This window comes from Oryza sativa, chromosome 7, assembly GCF_034140825.1.
Source record: "Oryza sativa Japonica Group chromosome 7, ASM3414082v1".
Lineage (NCBI taxonomy): Eukaryota > Viridiplantae > Streptophyta > Magnoliopsida > Poales > Poaceae > Oryza > Oryza sativa.
Genome location: NC_089041.1, coordinates 16,305,242 through 16,326,575, shown reverse-complemented (window position 1 = coordinate 16,326,575; position 21,334 = coordinate 16,305,242). Strand labels below are relative to the sequence as shown.

Genomic DNA, 21,334 nt, shown 5'->3' with positions numbered 1-21,334 from the left:
GGAGAGGTGATACGACCACGGGGAGGCTCGGGATGAGGTTAAAACGATAGAACGGAGGATGGGGATTCCATTTTATGGGATGGGGGAGGGAGCCGGCCACGGGAGGAGCAGGAACGGCGGCGGGAAACACGGCCGGCGGCAATGGAAGGCGGCCGGGAATGGCGCGGCCGTTCCCGGCGATTGGGGGCGCCATTCAAGGGGAAATTAAGGGGGAAAGAGAGAGGAGGGAAAGGGGATTAATTCCCCCCAATTAATTTTGGAATCCAACGCTTAAATCAAGCGGATTCGAGGGAGGAACGAAGCTAGGGTTCACGGGAGAGAGAGAGAGGAGGCCGGGCGGGAGGAAGGAGATGACCGGCCTGGCGCGTGGGCCCCACGCGGTCGGGCGCGCGGTCAGCGCACGCGCGGCGTGCGTGCGCGGGAGGGGAGCGGCTCAGGCAGGGGCGCGGCGTGGGCCGGGCGGCCGGCCCAGGAGGAGAGGAGGGGAGGGGTGGCCCAGGGAGAGAGGGAGGAGGAGGGAGTGGGCCGGGGAAGGAGGGAGGGAAGGAGAGGGAGAGAAAAAGAGGGAGGAGAGAAGGACTTCGGCCGCGGGCCGGGGGAGAGAGAGGGAGGCTTTGGGCCAGACTTGGCCCAAAGGAGGGAGAGGGATTATTTTTAGGTTTTTCTTTTTAATAAACTTTGATAATTGTTTTTGTTGCTTAATAATTATTTCCGGTGCTCTGGAAATTCAAGTAAAATTTGAGGGCTCCTTTTAGACCAAAGAGAATTTAACAAAAATTCTCCAGGCCACATTTGAATTTTTCTTGTATGTATTTTAGTGTTTGCCAATTTCTTTTCGAATTTTAATTAATTCTATTATTCCTTTTAGAAAATGATTTTTATTTCGGGATGAATTTATCAGGACGTGACACGAGGCAGCCGACAGATTGGCCAACTTCGGTTCAAAACGAGAAGCAGCTCCTTTTGACGTATTCGTCGAGCATCTCTATGAGCCAACCGTACCAAGGAAAGAAATAATCGAGGCCACGGTCACTCAAGATGTAAGCATGATTGAAGCTGACTGGAGAGAGCCCCTTATAAGATTTTTGCCCAAACAAGAACTCCCTCAAGATAAAGATGAAGCCGAGCGGATCTCCAGGCATAGCAGACACTATGTCATTCACGAGACCGAGCTGTACATAAAAAGTCCATCGGGAATCCTGCAACGCTGTGTGTCTCTCGAGGAGGGAAGGCAATTTCTAAAGGACATACATTTAGGCATCTGTGGCAATCACGCTGCTGCACGAACCATTGTTGGCAAGGCATACCAGCAGGGTTTCTTCTGGCCCACGGCTGTGTCCGACGCCGACAAAATTGTGCGAACATGTGAGGGTTGTCAATTTTTTGCCCGACAAACTCATCTACCGGCTCAGGAGTTGCAAACCATCCCGTTGTCTTGGCCGTTCGTGGTTCGGGGGCTCGACATGGTTGGCCCGTTTAAAAAGGCTGTCGGTAGATATACTCATCTCTTTGTAGCTGTTGACAAATTCTCCGAGTGGATCGAAGCTAAACCGGTCATTACAATCACGGTAGACAAAGCCAGAGATTTCTTCATCAACATTGTGCACCGGTTCAGGGTACCCAATCGGATCATCACTGATAACGGCACTCAATTTACAGGCGGAGTATTTAAAGATTTTTGTGAGGACTTCGGCATCAAAATTTGTTATGTCTCCGTAGCACACCCCATGAGCAATGGACAAGTCGAACGTGCCAATGGTATGATACTTCAAGGAATAAAAGCGCGAGTTTTTGACCGACTGCATCCCTATGCCGGCAAGTGGGTAGAACAGCTGCCGTCTGTACTTTGGTCCATGCGCACCACTCCCAGTCGGGCTACGGGCCAGTCGCCGTTCTTCCTACTCTATGGAGCGGAAGCAATGTTGCTGTTCTTCCGAGTAGATGACCTCAACCGACTGGAAGAAGTTCGTGAAGCAGCATTAATTCAGTCGGCTCGGTACTTGCAAGGGATGCGCCGTTATCACAATCGCAATGTTCGATCAAGAGCTTTTTTAGTCGGCGACCTGGTTCTGAGAAAAATCCAGACTACACGGGATTGGCACAAGTTATCTCCCTTGTGGGAAGGACCGTTCATAATTTCCGAAGTCACTCGGCAAGGTTCTTACCGACTCAAGCGTGAAGACGGTACTAATATCGACAACTCTTGGAATATTGAACATCTTCGCCATTTTTATGCTTAGGCGTTACTTTTGTATTTCCCTCTTTGACTGCTAACATCAAGTTTTTCCTTGAGTTATCAGTCGGGGGCTACTATAATAATAATGGAGTGTGATTTTTATCAATTCAATTTGCTTACTTGATTTGTCATTGCCCTGTTTGATTTTTTGACTTGGTTGATGAGGACTGAAAGTTTTTAATAACTTTTGCGGGTTCTAAGCTCAATAAGGTTTGACAAAAACTTTTAAGAAATCAGAAGCTAAGTCTAAATCATCAAGCATAGCATACATTTATCAGTATTGTACAAATTGTCCCTCCATCATCATCCAAACACAATGTTAGTCAGCTTTTTCATCATCAGAGTTAGTTGATCCAGTCGGCCTGAGGTCAGTGTCCTGGAACCTTTCAACAACATCAGCCGCTATCTTGTCGGCAGCATTTTGAGCTTCACTGATGAGATCAAGAGCAGCTTCTTCACTTGTCCCATCTGCAAAGCCGTCAACAGCTTCAATGTCTATCTTCGGGTACAAGGACTTGGTCATCGCCAGCGACAGGCCAGCTCCCATACTTCCAGCCTCCTTGATATTCTTAAAATATGTATCCGGAGCAATTCTCAGCTTGTCGAAGATCTCGTCAGCATCAAATGAACTCGGACCATTGTTATTGAAGAACATGGCTTGGACGAGTAGTGTGGCGGCGTTGGCAACCTCATCTCTAGCTCCCTCAAGCTTCTTGATTTTGCTGACCAAGACGTCAAATTGAGCTTGGGATTTGATTTTGCGATCTGCACAGATATACCTACATCAATGAGTGGTCATGAAGAGGTGAATATTTTTTAGTGCTTCGGCCGTCGGTACCTTCGACGTCTTTTTGGGCCCAGTCCCTTTGCTTAGTCAGTTCGGCCTTGTCCTTTTCCAGAGCTTTAACTCGCCTTTCCAGCTCGGAAATCTTGGCAGCTTGCGCTATATCGTTCCCTTTTGGTTAGTCGCACATGAACAACAACATGAAGCAAGTCAGGCAATGAGAAGAGTTACCTTTTGATGAGCCGCTCAGCTCAAAGTTGGAATCTTGGAGCTCGGCGATCCGGTCTCTCAGGTCATGCTCAGTCTTCTTGGCAAGCTCCTTGGCTTCGTGCAGCTGATCTCTGGTAGCTTTCAGAGTTCCAAGATAGGGAACTAATTTTTCAAGAGTTGCAGTCTTCGCCTCTTTCCTGAGATGGATTCTCTGTAATACAAAAGTATCCTTATTCAGCAAAGTGGCCGACAGGATGATAAGAGACATGTATGAGAAGACTTACATTTACAAGACGAGTGGCTTGGCCGAGAGCCTTTTTCAGCATACACAATTCCTCGTCTTCTTTTTGCTTGTTGATTACAATCCCTTGAGGTTGCATTTCATCATCCCACCATTTGATCAATATGGGTGGGCGAGAATCTTCAGCCGATCATATCCGGAGGACTTCTTCTTCTTCACCGATAATTGGGCCTTATATATTCATGGACGATGATTAGACGGATGAAGAAGGTTTATCGGATCAAAATGGATTTAGAAGAGTAGCTTTACCTGTTATTATCTCTGGTCGGGGACGAGAAGATCCTTGAACCTTAACAGGAGACTTGGATCCCGGGTCAGCGTTGGCATCCTTCTTAGGAGGGCTATCGGCTTGGGCCTCTGCTTTCGGGATATCTTCGCTCTGAGTTGTGCCCGACTGGTTTCCAGTTGGGGGCTCCTGTTCAGCACTGACGTTAGCTTCGGCCGACTAGTTTCCAGTCGGGGGCTCATTGCTAGCTTGTGCATTATCAGATGCTGGTTGATCTTTACTCGGGTGATCTTCGGTAGTCGGCCCGGTTTCAACTGAGGGGCCAGTCTCTGTGCCGATCGGCGTGGGGTCTTTTCCAGAAGGATCTATATCAGATGGCTTTCTGCAAATTCGATACACGTTGTCAGCTCTGCTACAATGATGAGCGACTAATGATACAGAGGCATTTTGTTAGATGATACACACCTGGATGACTTCCTTATTTTTGGCATGGGACGACCGGATGTTTTCTTCCTCGGGTTAGTGTCACGCCCCGAACTAGTCCCGAGCAGAACTAGCCCGTGACGCTCCAAATTAACCTGTTAACCGATACCAGTCCCAGAAAACAGTGCTGGTATCACAGGAAGACAGAATATCACAGCAACAGAGGTCTCTTTATTATAGAGTAGGAGTACAGTCATGTTGGGCTGCGGATAGATCCCGAGCTCACAACTGCATTACAAAAGGGGAACGGAAGCCAGACTTGGACCAAACATCACAGGCGCGACTTGGGAACTAGGCCGAAACCCTAAAACTCATCGTAGCCAGCTTGCTCCTAGAAGAACTCCTCGTCAGTGGGATCCGCTTCATCTTCTTCAGCAACTGGGGGGGATTATTTATATAGAGCAAGGGTGAGTACGGGAGTACTCAGCAAGCCATGGGAAATAAGTGTTTAATGCAGGCTTCAAAGAAAGGCTGTTGTTTTTGCAATTGATTTTATTTGAACTCTTTTCTGAAACAACTAAGGGAGTGCTTCTCAAACGACATGGGTGAGACAGTGCGTCTCGTCCGGTCGGAGTATGTGCAATGTATCAGTCTTTTGAATTGATTAAGATTGACTCCCGGCCAACAGCTTTCAAACGGCCACCCGGGCCTGGCTGATCCCATCAGCCGCAGATTTTCCAAACATCAAACCCATTCAACAACAGCAAATTTCACAAGGCAGTAGTCAAACAAACTACGCTAGGAATCACCTCACATCCGCCCATGACCGTGGGCACGGCTGTTCGAACAGTTTTAACAACCTCTGCAGAGGGTGTACACTTTACCCACACGACATTACTAACCCGGATCATCCAGTTCGTGCAGAACGGCCACGACTAGAGACCTTAAGGCTTTCATGACAAGGCATTTCGAAAGCCGACACAGGTTCACCATATGCCAACGAGAGGGGTCCCAGACCAACACCAGATTAGGTCCCAGACCATACTGTGCCAGGAAGCCCAGGGGTCCTCCCCGACACCACCCCGGCGAATCCACATGTCTCTTAGCATCATGGCTCCCCCGATAAGCTAGTTACTCAGCCAGGGGTGTCCCATTCCACCCATGTGGTCGTACTTGTCATATGTTCGGATGAAATTCCAAGGAAACGGTCCTTAAGTGCAAGAGCGGGAAACCGTACACCCGGTACGTTCCCCGGTCCGCGGTTTTGGAAATTCATTTAGTTCGCAAGCACCGACCTAGGTGTCGGGTTTTCCAAGTCTTTTGTAAAACCCAAGTTTTACCCAAGATGTTTCTCAGATTTTAAGTTTGAAGGCGACCGTCGATACCCGTGCAGAGTGCATGATTACCGAGGCGCGACTAGGTGGGTACAAGGGAGCATGGTATAACAATTACAATGGGAGGGTCAAAAGCAACAAATTAGGTAGGTCTGCCAATCTGCCTTGCAGATGGGACAAGCAGATTGAGTGCGATCCTATCAATCCATAATATTTTTCAAGCAACATAATTAAGTTCAAATATAGGCTCAAGATGTTCAAAGGTGGCTTGCCTCGCTCGAGATCATGAGCTTGATCCTCGAAATCCTCGCACTGCGGGTCTTCGGGCTCCGAAACTACACGCGAAACGGGACAACTCAGCAAACGGCGAAAATAAAGCCCTATTATTGACCTCTAAGTGTGCCATTAGATAGATCTCGAGATTTGATGAATTTTGGAAGTTGAACGGAGTCAAACGGACTTACTGTTGGGAAGATATTGAATTTCTAAGATTATTGGATTTTTGGTCTAAAGGAAAAGGATTTATTTAAATCCTTTTTGAAAAAGAAAAGAAAAGAAAAGAAGGCAGGAGGGAAATTAGACTTTTCTCGGGCGGCTAGGGCGCGGCCCGAGAGAAAGGGGCGGCTCGGCCGAGCTTAATGGGCCGGCCGGCCCAAGAAGGCGGCCCAAGGCGCGCGCGCGGGCGGGGAGGGAGAGAGAGAGCCGGTGGGCTAGGTCCATCCCGCGTGGTCCCGGGTGGGACCCGCTTGTCGGCGACTCGGCTCACCGTGACCAAGGTGCACGCGGGGCGAGCTAGGGTTTGGGGAGGGAGGCGCGGCGCATGCGCGCGGTTCGCGGAGGACGCGGTGCGGCGGGCCCACGCGCAGCCTCACGGCTCGCGGTGGACCGCGCGCGCGAGGGGGCGGAGGGAAGCGGCGGACCGGGGTCTACTTGACCCAGTCGCGGCCGAGGTGGTGCCGACGTGGCGCCTACGTTGCTGCCACGCGGGCCGGCGGGAGGTAGATGACGACGCCGGCCGGAACGGATGGCGGACGGCAGCGGAGTGATCTCTCCGGCCTCGGGCCAGGGAAGAGGAAGAAGGCGAGCTCCCGGAGTCCCCTTCCGCGTCCACGAACGCACCGGCTCTCCCGGTGCTTGGCGATGAACGGCGGAGGCGAGACAGAGGGGCAGCAATGGCGCGGTGGCAGCGAGCAAAACGAGAGGAATCAATGGGAGGGCGCCTTGGTTTATAGGACGACGATGTCGGTTTGGAAACCAACCTTGGGCGGTCAAGGCGCGAGCTGGCACTCGGCGCTCGCGGCCAAAACAGCGATAGAGGCGGATGACGCCGGCTGGGAGGGGAAAAGGAAAAAAAAGAAGGGAGAAAGGGGGCTTGCCCCTTGCCACTTTGGGAAAAGGAGGAGGGGATGGGGGCGACGCGGCAGAGGGAGGAGGAGCTCTGCCTCCATCCCTTGGAGGCTAGCGCGGGGAGAGGCGGGGCCGAGGCGATGACGACGACGATGACGGCCAGGCGGTTTGGAGCGGAGCGACGACACGGGCGGCAGGCGCGGGCAGGTGCGGCAGGCGCTGACGGCGGCGGCGACTGGCCGGTCGGCCACCATGGCGTGCCCGCGCGGGAAGCAACGGGCGGCGTGGCGATTTGGGCGGCGTCGGCGAGAAACGGCAGCGAGAGCGGAGGGCGCTCGGCTCGGCGCGGCTCACGCGCACGCGTGCGCAGCGCACGGGCAGAGCGGGGGAGAGGGAGAGAGAGAGAGAGAGAGAGAGCCAGGGAGGGAGGGGAAGATGGGCCGAGAGGGATTCGGCCCATCGAACCCGAGGGAGGCGAAAAAGACTTTTGTGGAGGGATTTGATTTGGGAAGGATTTGGATTCGGGATTGAACTCGACGATAGATCGGGGATTTGAGGTCTGAGATGGCACGGACACTAGACAACAAGCAAAGAAACGGAATTCGCAAATAGGGTTTTTAAGAGATAGTTTTCCCGCTAGGCGCCACGACGGAACGGGCGCTACAGTTAGCCAGCTTTGGCTGTCTCTCAGCTCCTTCCTTTTTGCTGCCGGATTTTTTGGCGTCATGACCCTCATCGTCGGTCAGCACTGATTTCCTCTTCCGAGAGTCTGACTGAGTGGTTCATCTTGAGGGGCCGGGTTGTACAACCGACCGATTTTTTGGCCCCCCACTAGCTTGACCAGTCGGTTGGCGTGATGAGCGTCGTTGAACAGTTGGAGGATCAGACTTTATCAAGGTGAATTCCTGTGCATGATGATTCACATTTTCAATTACTTTTAAAGAAGACCAAAGGATGTAACTTGTAAAGGCTGAGACGAGTGATACATACCGGAGAAGGAGGGTTGAAAGCGTTGTACGGCACCACTGGTAGTGCATGAGAGTAACTGACTACAATGGCATTAGAGAAGATTTTATACATTCTCTCCTGCATAATCTTGTATTCAAGAGCCTCTGGGTCCTCTCGGTTGGGATCATGCAGTGCGGGATCTCTCCTTGATTGGGGCTAACCGGGTCTTGATGAAGTGCCGAGTGATTTGCTCTCCTTGCAGACCTTGCTCTTTCAGTTTCAGCATGCAGTCCATTAGAGTAAGCACCTGGGCGGCCTCGTCTCCCATTGGGAGTGAATTCCAAGTGTCTTGATATACTGGAGGGAGACAGGAGTACTCGGGAAGAGCTGGCTCGAGGTTTTGTACATAAAACCAGTTGGCATGCCATCCTTTGTTTGAAGTCTTGAAGAGCATAGAGAAGTATTTTTGTCCCAAAGTTCCCCTCAACTGAAATCCGGCTCCACCAACTACGCATGGTTTGCTCTTATTCGGCTGGGGCTTGAGGAAGAACATGCGGTGAAAAAGCGCAAAATGCATGAATGAAGTTGGCGATGTGGACTATGGAATTGGGATTTAGGTGATGTAAGCTGATGCCGTAAAAATCCAAGATGCCCCGGAAGAAACTTGAAGTTGGAAGGGAAAATCCACCATAAAAGAAGAGAGAAAATACCACCGTCTCGTGTGTATCGGAGGTTGGAAATGCTTCCCCAAATGCTGGACGCCATCCGATGATCTCCTTCGCCGGAAGAACGCCATGCGCCACCATCTCCTTCAGATTCTCCTCCGTTACATCGGAAGGCGCCCACTGGTTCTCAAAGCTTTCTCTTTCTTCCGCCATGGATGCGAACTAGATGGCGAGATTTGGTCTGAAATGCGGTTGAGAATGAAGGGGAGATTGATGCGGTGGGTGCACGGATGATTTCTGTGGAATTTTGGAAGGTGGATTTGAGCGAATCGGTTAACCCTAGTTTCGCCGGAGCAGCCTTTGCACTGTAGCGGGAAATGGGGAAAGTGGCGAGAGTCTCGGTGAGGAAGACGAAGAGACATTCTGTTTCTCTTTGGTGTTATTAGGGTATCGGAAGTACTAATGGGCCTGGGCCTAAAATAGTACTTCAGCCCAATTTTGCTAATCGGCGTGGCTAAGTGGTGATCCGTAGGGACTTAGGCATTTTTTGTTTCGGCAATTTTTGCTCACCACAATATGGCCCGATGCTGTTAAATTCCTTTTTGATGTAGTTAGATAATTCCTTGGAATTACTACGATGCAAATAAAAAGGTACCCTACAGAAAGGTATTATACTACTTTTGTAAGCTTTTTTAAGCTGCAAAAGCTGTTTGGGTTTGGTTGAGATGACTGGTTTTTTAATGGTCATTCTCTCGGCATGTTATATGCTTATTTTTTATTATGGCGTGGGTCATAGCCTAGGCTATTTAGACTCATTAATTGCCATGATTTCTATCATATTTGGTGGATCATCTTAAGAGTTTTTACTCGGATTCTTATCAAATATGGTCATTTGTAGACCTTTTGAAGTGTTTTTCACTCAGGTTTCTTTATATCTTCTTTCTTGGTATATTAAAGCTAAAGCAGTCGGTTGGATGTTTTGCTGAACGTCATATCTGCTGAGCTACATAACTACTCGGATTGGATGATATTTGTTCCTTAACTATATGTTTAGTTTTTAACTAATCACATATTCGGGGGCTACACCTAATTAGGTGCATCTAGCCGATGCACCTGGTTATTTATATTTTTCAGCCCTTCGCAGTCTTTGATTTTGGTACTCGGGAGATCGATGCAGAAGAAATTGAAGCACTCGGATTATCATTTTACGCTAAGAGAAAAGGTTATTTCGTCGACTGCAAAGGTCTCAGGGGCTACTGTGGAGATTATGGATACCCCATATCTACACGGCATGTATAGTCCGACTGGGTATGGGGTGCCATGTATAGATAGAATATCTTTAGGAAGACTCGGGTTAAATTCTAAACTTGTGTATCAAGGAAATATTTGAGATCCTAGTCAGTTACGATTGTATTTTATCTGTAACTATATATTCTGTTAGGGATATGGACAGTATTTTGTAATACGGACCCCTTCCCCTATATAAGTAGCGGTCCAGGTGCCTCTAGCGGCAGCGAGTCGGCGATGTCCGACAGGATCACCTCCACCTCCACCTCCATGACGCCTGCAGAGCTCCCCGCTCCGCCGCCTTTCACCATCACCGGTGCCGGCGCCGGCGGCAGCAGGTTGGCCACCATCATCTTGAGCTGGTTGGTCGACTTCTGCGCCTTGAGGATGTGCTTTACCGTCGCCGCCGCGCCGCCGCCCCGGCCGCCGCCAGCCATCTCACAATGAGAAATTTATGTGTTCTCTCTTCCTCTTGTGCTGCTGATTTGTGATACTAAGTCTCACTGACTAATCATGCAAGTGTGTGCTTTCAAGGGTAAAGGACTAGGATACTCAAATATCTACGAAAGAGATACTTCAAATGCATATCATTTTTTTAGGGTAAAAGCAGAAGCTCTGCCTATTTCATATAAGGAGAAGAGAGAGGGACCAAAGTTTTTACAAACAAGGTTAAAAAAGATCCTAAGAGGACCCTCCTCTGAGAGTGACAGGTCGGAACAAGAATTTTAGGTAATGTAAAGAAACTAATGTGAGGATACGAGAACTACTAATCTAAATTGTGAGCTCCGTCATAGGCTCATCTTCAAATGCATATCATATACGCACTTTATTCCTTTTCAAGACTGCCAAATCGAATTCACTTTGTTGAATTAACAACTTCTTGAAGTCGGGTCAAGACGGTGACAGGTGACCAGTTAGCATCTCACTAATTAATCACAGCTTATGTAGTATATGGCCTATCTTATCCATCATGAGCATCATGGTGACAGCTCGGTGTCAAATATTTAGCATTATTTTAGTACAAGTCAAGTCTTCATTCCTACTATGTGGTCGGTTTGTTTCACAGATCAGAACATGTGCCTGCGTCAGTTTAATCTATTCTTGTCTTGTTGAGAATTAGCCAACATTAATTTGATAATCTAACCACGTCTCGTTGCAGGAACAACTTTTGATCAATATTTGATTCTACTTCTTGTTCACTGTATTTACCTGCAAAACAAGGTGTTTAAACTGTAAATATATTGTCACAAAGAATTAATTCCTCTTCTAGCAAACAAAGTACACCCTACTTCTTAAACTAAGAAAATAATTTTCTGATCATGAACCAACGTGGAAAGTTCGTAGTTAAAAATGGCTAAAAGTTTAATGCTTTTAGTACGGGGAGTGCGTTCTGTCATGCATGGTTCTCTCTTATATGTTCTTGTTAGAATAACTGAATAAGAGATTTATGTAATATGCTGTTGTTGCTGTTAATCAGATTGATAGCCACTTTGGTTGCTCACCCCTGACCTGAGCAGGATCGATTTAGTTCTGTTTTCTTTTTCTTCTGTAGGAAAATAAAATGGTCTTCATTCAGTTTGTCCAATTTGCGATCTTTTGCCACAAGTTTTTCGTTCCCCTGGACATATGTACATTGTTCTTTTAGGTATTGCAAGTTTGCATGATTGGCTTGGCTCTCTTTCTCGGATCATACAGCATGGATTTTGAAATTTATAAAACTCTCAACGGAACATCCCCTCATTTAGCTGACTCAAAAAAAATCTGGTCAACAGCATGGATCTTCAATTTATTAATTGGCCATCATAAGGCACTTTAGTACAGCCATACGGAGTACCAACTATATATGTATGCAGCGAATAACTCAATTGTTGTCAGATTATGAGCTGATAATCTTCAGTGCCAAAAGTGTTCCATTGGATTCGTAACTTTGCATTTTGCTTTGCTAGTCGCATTCTTCTTTGGATTTCGTATGCATGTAGCAGCTGACTGGAAGATACGATCTGAAATCAGTCAACCTGCTAGTTAATTTATGCAGCGCCAAACTCTGCTCATACTCTGTTTCCTCTGTTCTTCAGTTATTGTAACAGTTGGACAGAGTTAAGAGTTCTTCAGTTTTGCATCCACAGACAGCGTGAGCGCGCATGAGTGCATTTTGATCGTAAGCATGAGTGTGTTTTGCTGACATCGCTTATGTTCCTTACGGTGGAACCTATTACCTAGTCTTCGATCCAGCGTAAGTGCTTTGGTTGATCTTTGATTATTTTTTCAATGGTGTATCAAGTGTTCAATGACAACAAGATGCCTATAGACTATAGTGTGAAAAAGGGGCACTATATGTGTACTCACTCCATTTGAAGGATATATACATGCTATCTTAGGCATTTTACAATGCACCTCAACAGATTTTCAGTAGGTTTTGTCCAGTTGGACACATTACTCAGAGCTGACTATACGATGAAACACACGCTGACTAGTCACTCGGCAGCGGACCAAAAGGGATGAGTCTCCTATGACGTAAAGTCAGAGGGACATTGTCACTTACTGACATGTGGGACCCACAAAGATTAGACCCCCGTGTGGGTCTCTCTGACTTTACCTCATAGTATCGCGATCCGACCAAAAGAACTTTCTCCTGCGATTTGCTACATAAAATCCGGCACGACGGAGTTGTGGAGGGCGAGGGAGTCCTCGTCGGCGTCGCTCGGCTTCTTGTGCTCCTCCACCAGCTCCACCGGATCATACGGCTCCTGCCGCACCACCCGCAGCTCCGGAACCTCCCCCTCCGACAGAAGCTCCGACTGCGAGCACGCCGGCGAGGGTATGAACAGCCACGACGGCGTGCAGGCCATCATCATGTCGTCCGACGCCGCCGGGACATGTTCCTCCAGCTTCTGCTGCAGAGCTGACGGCAGAAGACGGTGACTACTGGTTGCTGCGTCGCAACGCGGGCCGTCGGCGGGGTTGGTGGGAGCCGGCGACGACGGCCGGTCGCCGCCGCAGGTGTGCAGGCCGATGTAGGTGATCTCCAGCCGGGACGGGTCGTCGTCGGATTGCTGCACCTGCTTCCTCGCCGTGCAGCCCAACATCTGGGCGCATCTGTAGTAGCTCCTGTAAGCACAGACAGCTTCAGATCACTTTCAAGCTCAATTTATTATGATTATTCTTTATTTTGTTGCTTTTGACCCAAAAAAAAACACAGATTCCTATTGATCCTCAACGAAAAAAGTTGCGTTGCGTTTTATGAAAAAAATTGCAGCCGGAGATTGCAAGGTTTCTCACAAGTCATCACAAGTTCACAACCCAAACCAAACGTTCTTCAAAGGTTTACTGAAACCGTCAATCTAGACTTGTCGTGTTATACCTTGCAAACCTGGCGCCAAGAATGTCCTTCTGCCCGTACTTCCTCCAGGGATAGGAATCGTCACGATCTCCAAGCTCTAGTATAATTCTTCGGGATGAACCATCTGCCCTGCTGCATTCAAAATCACAAGCTCAAATTCAGTATTCATTTATTTGTAATTGTGACAATTTTTCATGACATCACTGCTGAATACAACAAATTAATGATTCGTGACAACTGACAGCACTGCCAGGCGATGATTATCGGGGCTTTTTTCTGGTTCATTTCTAATATGTTAATTGAATCTTGAACAATTTAGATTTTGGGGGCAACAGAATCCTAAGAGCATCTCCAGCAGGGACCTCAAATCCAGCCCCTATTCAATTTTTGAGTGTTAAGATAAAAAAACTAGATCCAGCAGGGACCCTACTACAGCCCCCAAAGTGAGGAGGCCCTCAAATCCTCCCCCCAAGGCCCCAGTCCTGGGGGACTCCGGAGCACGCCCCCATCGTCATTTTTTTTGGCGCGGATATAATTTTGCTTCGCGCATTTTCTTGTTATTCCCGCACGGCTGCGATGACAGATCTTCTCCGGCGAGTACTGACGAATTCCCAGCACCTCCATCAAGACTGCCCTAGAAAGGTAAGACTTTTCCATACCTTTCTTGCCCACCGTTCTCAAGGCCTTCGGCGGCAGTCCATGCGCATGCCCGGCCGCCGATCTCCCGCCATCTGCCTGGCCACACGCCGGCCGTCGCGTGCCCTCCGAGGCTGCCCGCACACACGTCGTCCACCTGCACGCCGTCTGCCCCCACGCTGGCCTCCTGCCCCCATTGATTTTTCTGGAGAAACTCTAAGTAGGTCATGTGGTGCGGGGGTTCAGTGGTAGAGTACTAATCAATTTTCTGAATAACTCTGTTCTTGACACCTGTGGACATGTGGTGGTAGATGGTTCTGGTGGAGACTGACTTGTTTTTAATATTTTTTTTGGAGAATTGTAGTGGACTTTGTCGGCAAGAAAAATCTAAATTCTCAGCTAGTAATGGTTGTGTTTAGTTCACACTAAAATTAGAAGTTTAGTTGAAATTGAAACGATGTGATGAAAAAGTTAGAAGTTTATATGTGTAAGAAAGTTTTGATGTGATAGAAAAGTTGGAAGTTTGAAGAAAAACTGGATCTAAACACGGTGAATATATCACTGTATTTATACTTAGTAGCACTGTACAATTGTTGCAATGGATCGATTAGAACCATATATATATATACAGGAGTAAGTGGTACTGTACTAGTACGATTCCACTGCTTTTCATAGATTGAATGTTGCATACTGTATATGGGGTATACTCTGTACCGTGTATGTGTAGTTGGATGTGTGCATATGCTCTAAATTTTCTTATTAATTTTATGATCTTGTGATGGCAGTGTTTTTTACATGGACTTCTACGACGACGATGATCTCATTACCGATTGGTGGGATCAGGAGGAGTTGTCTGACGATGATGACTACTACATTGCAGCTGCTCTTCTTACAGACATAGAGCATAAGAGGACCAAAAGAAAGCATCGTGGTTCAGTCCCAGGTCGTGAGATAATTAATAGGGACAGGTTTGCTGGCAATTTACGCATAGTGGCTGATTATTTTGCAGATCCTCCTGTATATAGTGCAAAATTATTTAGGAGGAGGTTCAGAATGTCAAGGGAGCTCTTCTTGCGCATCGTGGCTAGTGTGGAGGCTCATGATGACTACTTCAGGCAGAGACCAAATGCAGTGGGTCTTCTCGGTGCCACTGCATTGCAGAAGGTGTATGGTGCAATTCGCATGCTTGCATATGATATTCCAGCCGATAGTCTTGATGAAGTCGTGAGGATTTCAGAGAGCACCATGATAGAAGCTTTCAAGCACTTTGTCAAGGCTGTGGTGGATGTGTTTGCTGATCAATACTTGAGAGCACCAACTGCTGAGGACACTACAAGGTTGATGGCTATAAACACTCCAAGGGGGTTCCCAGGGATGCTAGGTTGTATTGACTGTATGCATTGGAGGTGGAAGAATTGACCAACAGGCTGGAAAGGACAATACTCAGGGCATGTGGATGGGCCAACCATGATTCTTGAAGCTGTTGCATCTAAAGATTTGTGGATTTGGCATTCCTTCTTTGGACTACCAGGTTCTCTTAATGATATCATTGTACTACAGAGATCACCACTCTTTCAAAGGCTTACATTAGGGACAGCTCCAGAGTTGGAGTTTATGGTGAATGGAAATAAATACACCATGGGTTACTATCTTGCTGTTGGCATATACCCTTCTTGGGCCACTTTTGTGAAGACCATTTCTAATCCACAAGGTAACAAGAGAATACATTATGCAAAAGTTCAAGAAGGAGTGAGAAAGGATGTTGAAAGAGCATTTGGTGTTCTACAAGCCCGCTTTGCAATGGTGAGGGGTCCTGCTAGATTTTGAGATACAGAGACCCTATGGTACATAATGACAGCTTGTGTAATCATGCACAACATGATCATTGACAATGAGCGAGATGAAGATGTAGATTTTGACTATGATCAGGAGGACAGTGAGGTGTTGAGGAAGGAGGAATACCAACGACGTAATAAACCTGTGTTAGAAAAATTTCTAAAGATACATAAAGAAATTGAAGACCGACGGGTACATAAGCAACTTCGAGATGATCTTGTGGAACATTTGTGGGCGCTTCATGGTGCTCGGTAGTTTGTTTCATTGCATTTTCTATCATGTGTGGGTTATGTTCATTATTTACTTCTAGGATATATCATTTCCATGTTTGAAAATTTTGAATTCAATTTTGAATCGTGGTGTTTGAAATTGCAAATTTGAATATGGTTGAACTCCATGCGCTAGAATTATTTATGTTTAAATTACTATGTGTTAAACTAGATATAAATATAAATTCTATAATAAAATAAAAGAGAAAAAAAATAGGGGCTAAGATATGGAGGCTACTACTAGACATAAAGACATATTTAGGGTCTAGAACATTGAGGGCAGCCCCCATTTAACTTTTAGGGACTCGAAAGTAGGGGCTACTGCTAGAGATGCTCTAACCCTCTCCAAATCCAAATACACAACCATTTCCTTTTCCGGAGAAAATCTAGAGGAAAAAAAAAAGACCTTTTCAGTATCCTCCCTCGACATCTGAAATGTCAAATCGGAAGAGACATAAACAGAATTTGCAGACACAGCAATCAAACTTAATGAAGACCACAAGATATATAATTAATTTATACCTTCTCCGTTGAGCTTTCCTCTTCGAGACTGACCGGCCGCCGCTGTTCGCCACCACACACTGCCCATAGGACGGCAACAAGCTCGCCTCCGGCGGCGGCGGCGGCCGCCGCCGCCGGGAGCGACTGGTCGTCGCACGCCGCGCGGAGCATGAGAGACGCGAGCGCCTGAGACAGCGAGTCGGAGATGTCCGCCAGGATCACCTCCACGGCGCCGGAGCTCCTCCCTCCGCCGCCGCCGCCTCCCGCTAGCATCGCCTTGAGCTGGTTGGTCGACTTCTGCGCGCTGCGGATGAGCCTCTCCGTCGCCGCCGTGCCGCCTCCGGCGCCGCTAGCCATGTCAAAATGAGGGGAATAAAGTCAAGTGTTTCTCTCCTTCTCGTGCCAATGGTTTTTGATGCTGGTCGATCGATGGTGGCGAGTGTGCGCTAGTACAGAGGGTAACTATTAGGATAATCAATGTATCTTGCACTTTATTCCTTTTCGATACTGTCAGACTCACTTTTGTCTTTGTTAATTACTCCCTATTATACATTGACTTTTCCTAGCTAACTTCTTAAATTTAATTTAATCAAGTTTATAAAAAAAAATAGTAGACGTATTCAATACAAAACAAGATCCTTTAAAACTAATTTGGTGTTATAAGCGTGTGGTTAAATTTTTATATAAACTTAATTAATCTTGAACTAATTAATTAGAGAAAAAAATTTAAAACATATATAGTACTAATCCGAGTGATACCCTTTTAAATCAGTGAAGATATACCGTAACATATAGAGATGGTAATGGGCGATATGAACTGATACCCGACAGATTTTACTCTATTACTAGTCACATATTATCTAATTTTTGTACTCATTGGTCTATTAGCGGCTAAAAATCCTTAGCTGTTGAGTACATGGGACCTGTTCTTTAGTCAGTCATACCTATAAATCTATGTGTAAAAAAATGTGTGCCATTAATGTATTGTCTAATTCTTATATGGTTTGTTTATTTGCTTTGAATGTTATTAATGTTAGAATTACGGTCTTCTGTGATGAAGCTGGTATCACCATCAAGCTCAGAGGACTAATGCTACCTCTATTTTTTAATTTGTAGGACGCTGACTAGTTAATGTTTAAACTAACCAGTGTCATATAAAAAACAGGAGGGAGTATTATTTTTGAATGATCGATTAATTTTTATGGATGTCGATAGCTATTGATCATAGAGGTGACAGGAACGGTGAAGCCAGGCGGCGGCCGCCTGACCTTGCCCGGAAGGTGGATCCGCCGCGCGGACCATCTTATGCACCAGCTGAAAGCTACGTGGCAATTTTTTACTAGTAATTTAATTCTTACGTGTTTATCAAATTTCAGCTGAGTCGACGTGTACAACGGCAGACCATTTGTATCAATTTTCATGAGCACACGCGTCAAATGTTTTCTACGGTCAAAAAACGCAAGAGGATAAGCGCGCGTCTAAGTTCTGACACTCCGAAGCCTGGTATGTTATTCTCTTCGTCCAATAATATACGTTCTAATATAAATGAATTGTTTATCTAGATTTATTCTACTAGGATATACTAAATCCACCTAAAGTGCCTTATATTATGAGACAGAGGAAGTATTGTATAGCATATATTTTATAAATAATGTCGAATAGCAAGTCAAGTACATAACCACTCGATCTTAATTAGGACCCATTTGGTAAAGTTCTAACTCCTAAATTTAGCTTCAGGAGTTAAGGGTCTATTTGACACAGCTCCAGCTCCACCTCTCCTGGAGCTAGAGCGTAGCCAAACAGTTTCAGCTCCACCTAAAATGGGAGTGGAGTGGGTGGAGCTCTCTCACAAATGAATTAGCGAGGTGAAGCTGGGTTTGGGCAGCTCCACAACTCTACTCCAGACCTAACTCCTGGAGTTAAATTTAGGAGCTGCAGCTCTACCAAACGGGCCCTAAGTCTGGAGTGGAGTTGTGGAGCTGCCTAAACCCAGCTACAACTCTCTAGTTCATTTTGTGAGAACGCTTCACCCAGCTCCACTACCATTTCAAGTGGAGCTGAAACTGTTTGGCTGGACCTAGGAGAGGTGGAGCTGGAGCTGTGCTAAACAGATCCTTACTATCTGTCGAGCAATCTTTGTGTAGTTGCTGCACTGATGGAGAAAGGAACTTTAGTCCCGGTTGTGCAACCGGGACACATGATCCGAGACTAAAGATGTCTAACAGGGACTAAATATGCATACCAAGTTAAAAAAATGTGTGGGATGTGAGATTTAAACTCAAGATCTCTCACCTCAGCCCTCACGCACGTTACCATTCCACCTGCTACACACTAAAGATCGATTTTTTTTTTATCCCGGGACTAAAGATACTCCATCTAGCATCAACCCGGACTTAAAAATCAATTTTTTTCCTGGGGCTAAAGATCATCTTTTAGTCTCGGTTGATATCACCAATCGGGCTTTAAAAATTGATCTTTAGTCTCGGGTGGTAGATCGTTGGGGGCCTGACAGCTGTTGAACCTTTCTATTCGAACCAAGACAAATATGATCTTTTGGCATCCGAGTAATGATCAGTTCTCCAGTAATGTAGTCTTGCTTCATGGCAGTAATGTTTTGGACTGGAAAAATGTATGATCCCACCATATCCTATGTAAAAATAAGGTATCATTGCCACAATGCTTAAGACAAGAATATATATGAAGATGGGTTACACATCTAGATGTAAAATTCCTAATTTAAGATTAGGCCCACCATACCCTATAACCACTCTCACCATATCTGGTGTTGGTGTGCATGTGTGGCCTTATGATCCATTTTATGGCACATTATAGATGCTCTCACCCACTGACTCTTTAAGTAGTGGATCCACTACTTTAAGGCATTAGAGGTCAGGGCTAAGGGCAATGGTGCTAACCTTCTCGTTAACTCAGTGTGTCACCTCAAATCTCATTTGCCATCGCGGTGGGGTAAGTGGTGTTGTGGATAGCGGCGGTGTGGATTGCTATAACGTGTTAGACCTCTGCGCTAGAATGGATGGTGCTAAAATCAGGGCTTATTTTTTAAAACATTTAACGGGTCTAATCTTACAATAATATGTTTTTATAAGGGTAAATGGTCAGATTTTCGGTAGTTCAATATTATCGATCATGAACAGGATAATTTTAGCCAACATTTACTAATATTACTGTACTCTCGTCGTGTCATAATTGTAGGAACTCGAGATGATATTTGGCTGTAAGTTTCACATTTACTTATACGCGATTCGGTCAAACATTTAAACTTCAAATGTTTCAAAATTAGAACCAAATTTAGTCTAAATGCCAAATGTTTATAACTGGTGCTATACCCGTCTCAAAATTATAAAATATAACAATTTTTAGTTCACTTGTCCGTATTCATAGCTAAAAATTACAACTAAAATTTTAGGGTGGAGGTACAATAGTATTTATATGTTCTCTCCTTCTCATGGAACTGATTTGTGATGCTAATCAACTGTGCACAAATGTGATTTGTGGTCTTAGGCCCCGTTCGTTTTTATTAGGATATAAATTTTACCAGTATGTTTTTTAAACTGTTAAATGGTGTATTTCGTAAAAAAAACTTAATTAATCATTGGTTTGGCTTTGTTGTTTTAGGTATTCGTACCTAGGCCCTGTTTAGTTCCAAAGTTTTTTTTTCCAAACTTTCAATTTTCCATTACATCAAATCTTTTATACACACATAACTTTTCTATCACATCGTACCAATTTCAACCAAATTTCCAAATTTCAGCATGAACTAAACATAGCCCTAGTCTTTTTCTTCATCATTATCTAACGGGGCCTTATTACGAAGTACTAGGACTGTCAAATATCGTGCACTTTATTATTTTCAAAGATTTTCTCGATGCACCCTTTTCTGCCAAAATTGTTTCAAGTCAGTCAAGATGGTGACCAGTTATTACCTACGTGGCATCACATCGTGCTCTTATGTGGCATCTCCTGTTCTAGCTAGCAAACAGTTGGATATGCATGCATGTTGCAAATTTCAACTGAGCGCCGACGTGTTCACGGTGCAAACCAGATGCACAAAACTTAATATCAGACGCCAAGAAAGATATGCCAAAAAGCGCAAGAGATTTCTTGTCTGAATCTGACGTGCACTTCGGATTTAACTAATTAATTAGATTTTGTTCTTTTATTTTTGCTAGCTAGTACATTTCTCCTTTGGCTGACCACTTAATTGATACTATTTGGGTAAAAGTTTCCTTGCTTGAATTTAATATTAATTGTCTCGATCTATCATTCTGACATCGACTCTTTGAGCCAATGTCATACATCCAATCTCCTTTCAGGAATTCCTTCAATATTTGATTCTCTATTCTTTAAAAAAAATGTGCATACAGTTAAGAAATCGATATCTCCGGGTCAAAGCTTCAGCAAGCGAACAAGCTAAGGGCTCTTTTTAACCATAGGAATGAAAAAAAAGGAGAAATAGGAAAAACATAATATTCTGATAGGAATGTAAGGGTAAAACAGAGGATTACAAAATACAGAAAAAACATAGAAATGATCGTTTGATTGGACCATAGGGAAACACAGGAATCGGATAAGAGAGATAGACTCAAAGGATTTTTACCAAGAGGTTGGACCTCTTACTAAGTTTCCTCCAAAACCTATACGCAAAAAGTCATTCCATCAGAATTTTGTAGGATTTGGAAAACTTTAATCCTTTGAATCAAAGGGCCGTATAGGAAAATTTTCTATAGGATTTCAATCCTATGAAATCCTATGAAATTCCTTCATAATTTCTTTGATTGAAAGGGCCCTAAGGTAGTATGCCCTGGACAAACCTGATGTGCCTTGTTCAGGTAGAATCAATTTCTGTTTTCTCAGAAGAGTGTACTGTAATTGTAATTTGCGCAAGCCCAAACTCCATAACAGTGTTTATGCTTTACTGCAGCAGTACAATTAGTAATTTGAGTGCTTTCACATGGTCTCTACCGACAGTA

The 21,334-nt window shown here is 45.5% G+C and overlaps 1 protein-coding gene and 1 pseudogene across 1 annotated transcript; one reads left to right on the top strand and one right to left on the bottom strand.

Moving 5' to 3' along the window:
- Positions 1-12,066: 12,066 nt before the first annotated feature.
- Positions 12,067-16,727, bottom strand: LOC107278742 (uncharacterized). Its single transcript, XM_015790046.3, has 4 exons — positions 16,365-16,727; positions 13,761-13,942; positions 13,123-13,233; positions 12,067-12,869 (listed from the first exon to the last, which is right to left on the bottom strand). Exons 1-4 carry the CDS (start codon positions 16,698-16,700, stop codon positions 12,404-12,406), a joined length of 1,095 nt encoding a protein of 364 aa, XP_015645532.1. The 5' UTR covers positions 16,701-16,727; the 3' UTR covers positions 12,067-12,403.
- LOC9272611 (protein ALP1-like) lies at positions 12,753-15,969 on the top strand (annotated as a pseudogene).
- Positions 16,728-21,334: the final 4,607 nt, after the last annotated feature.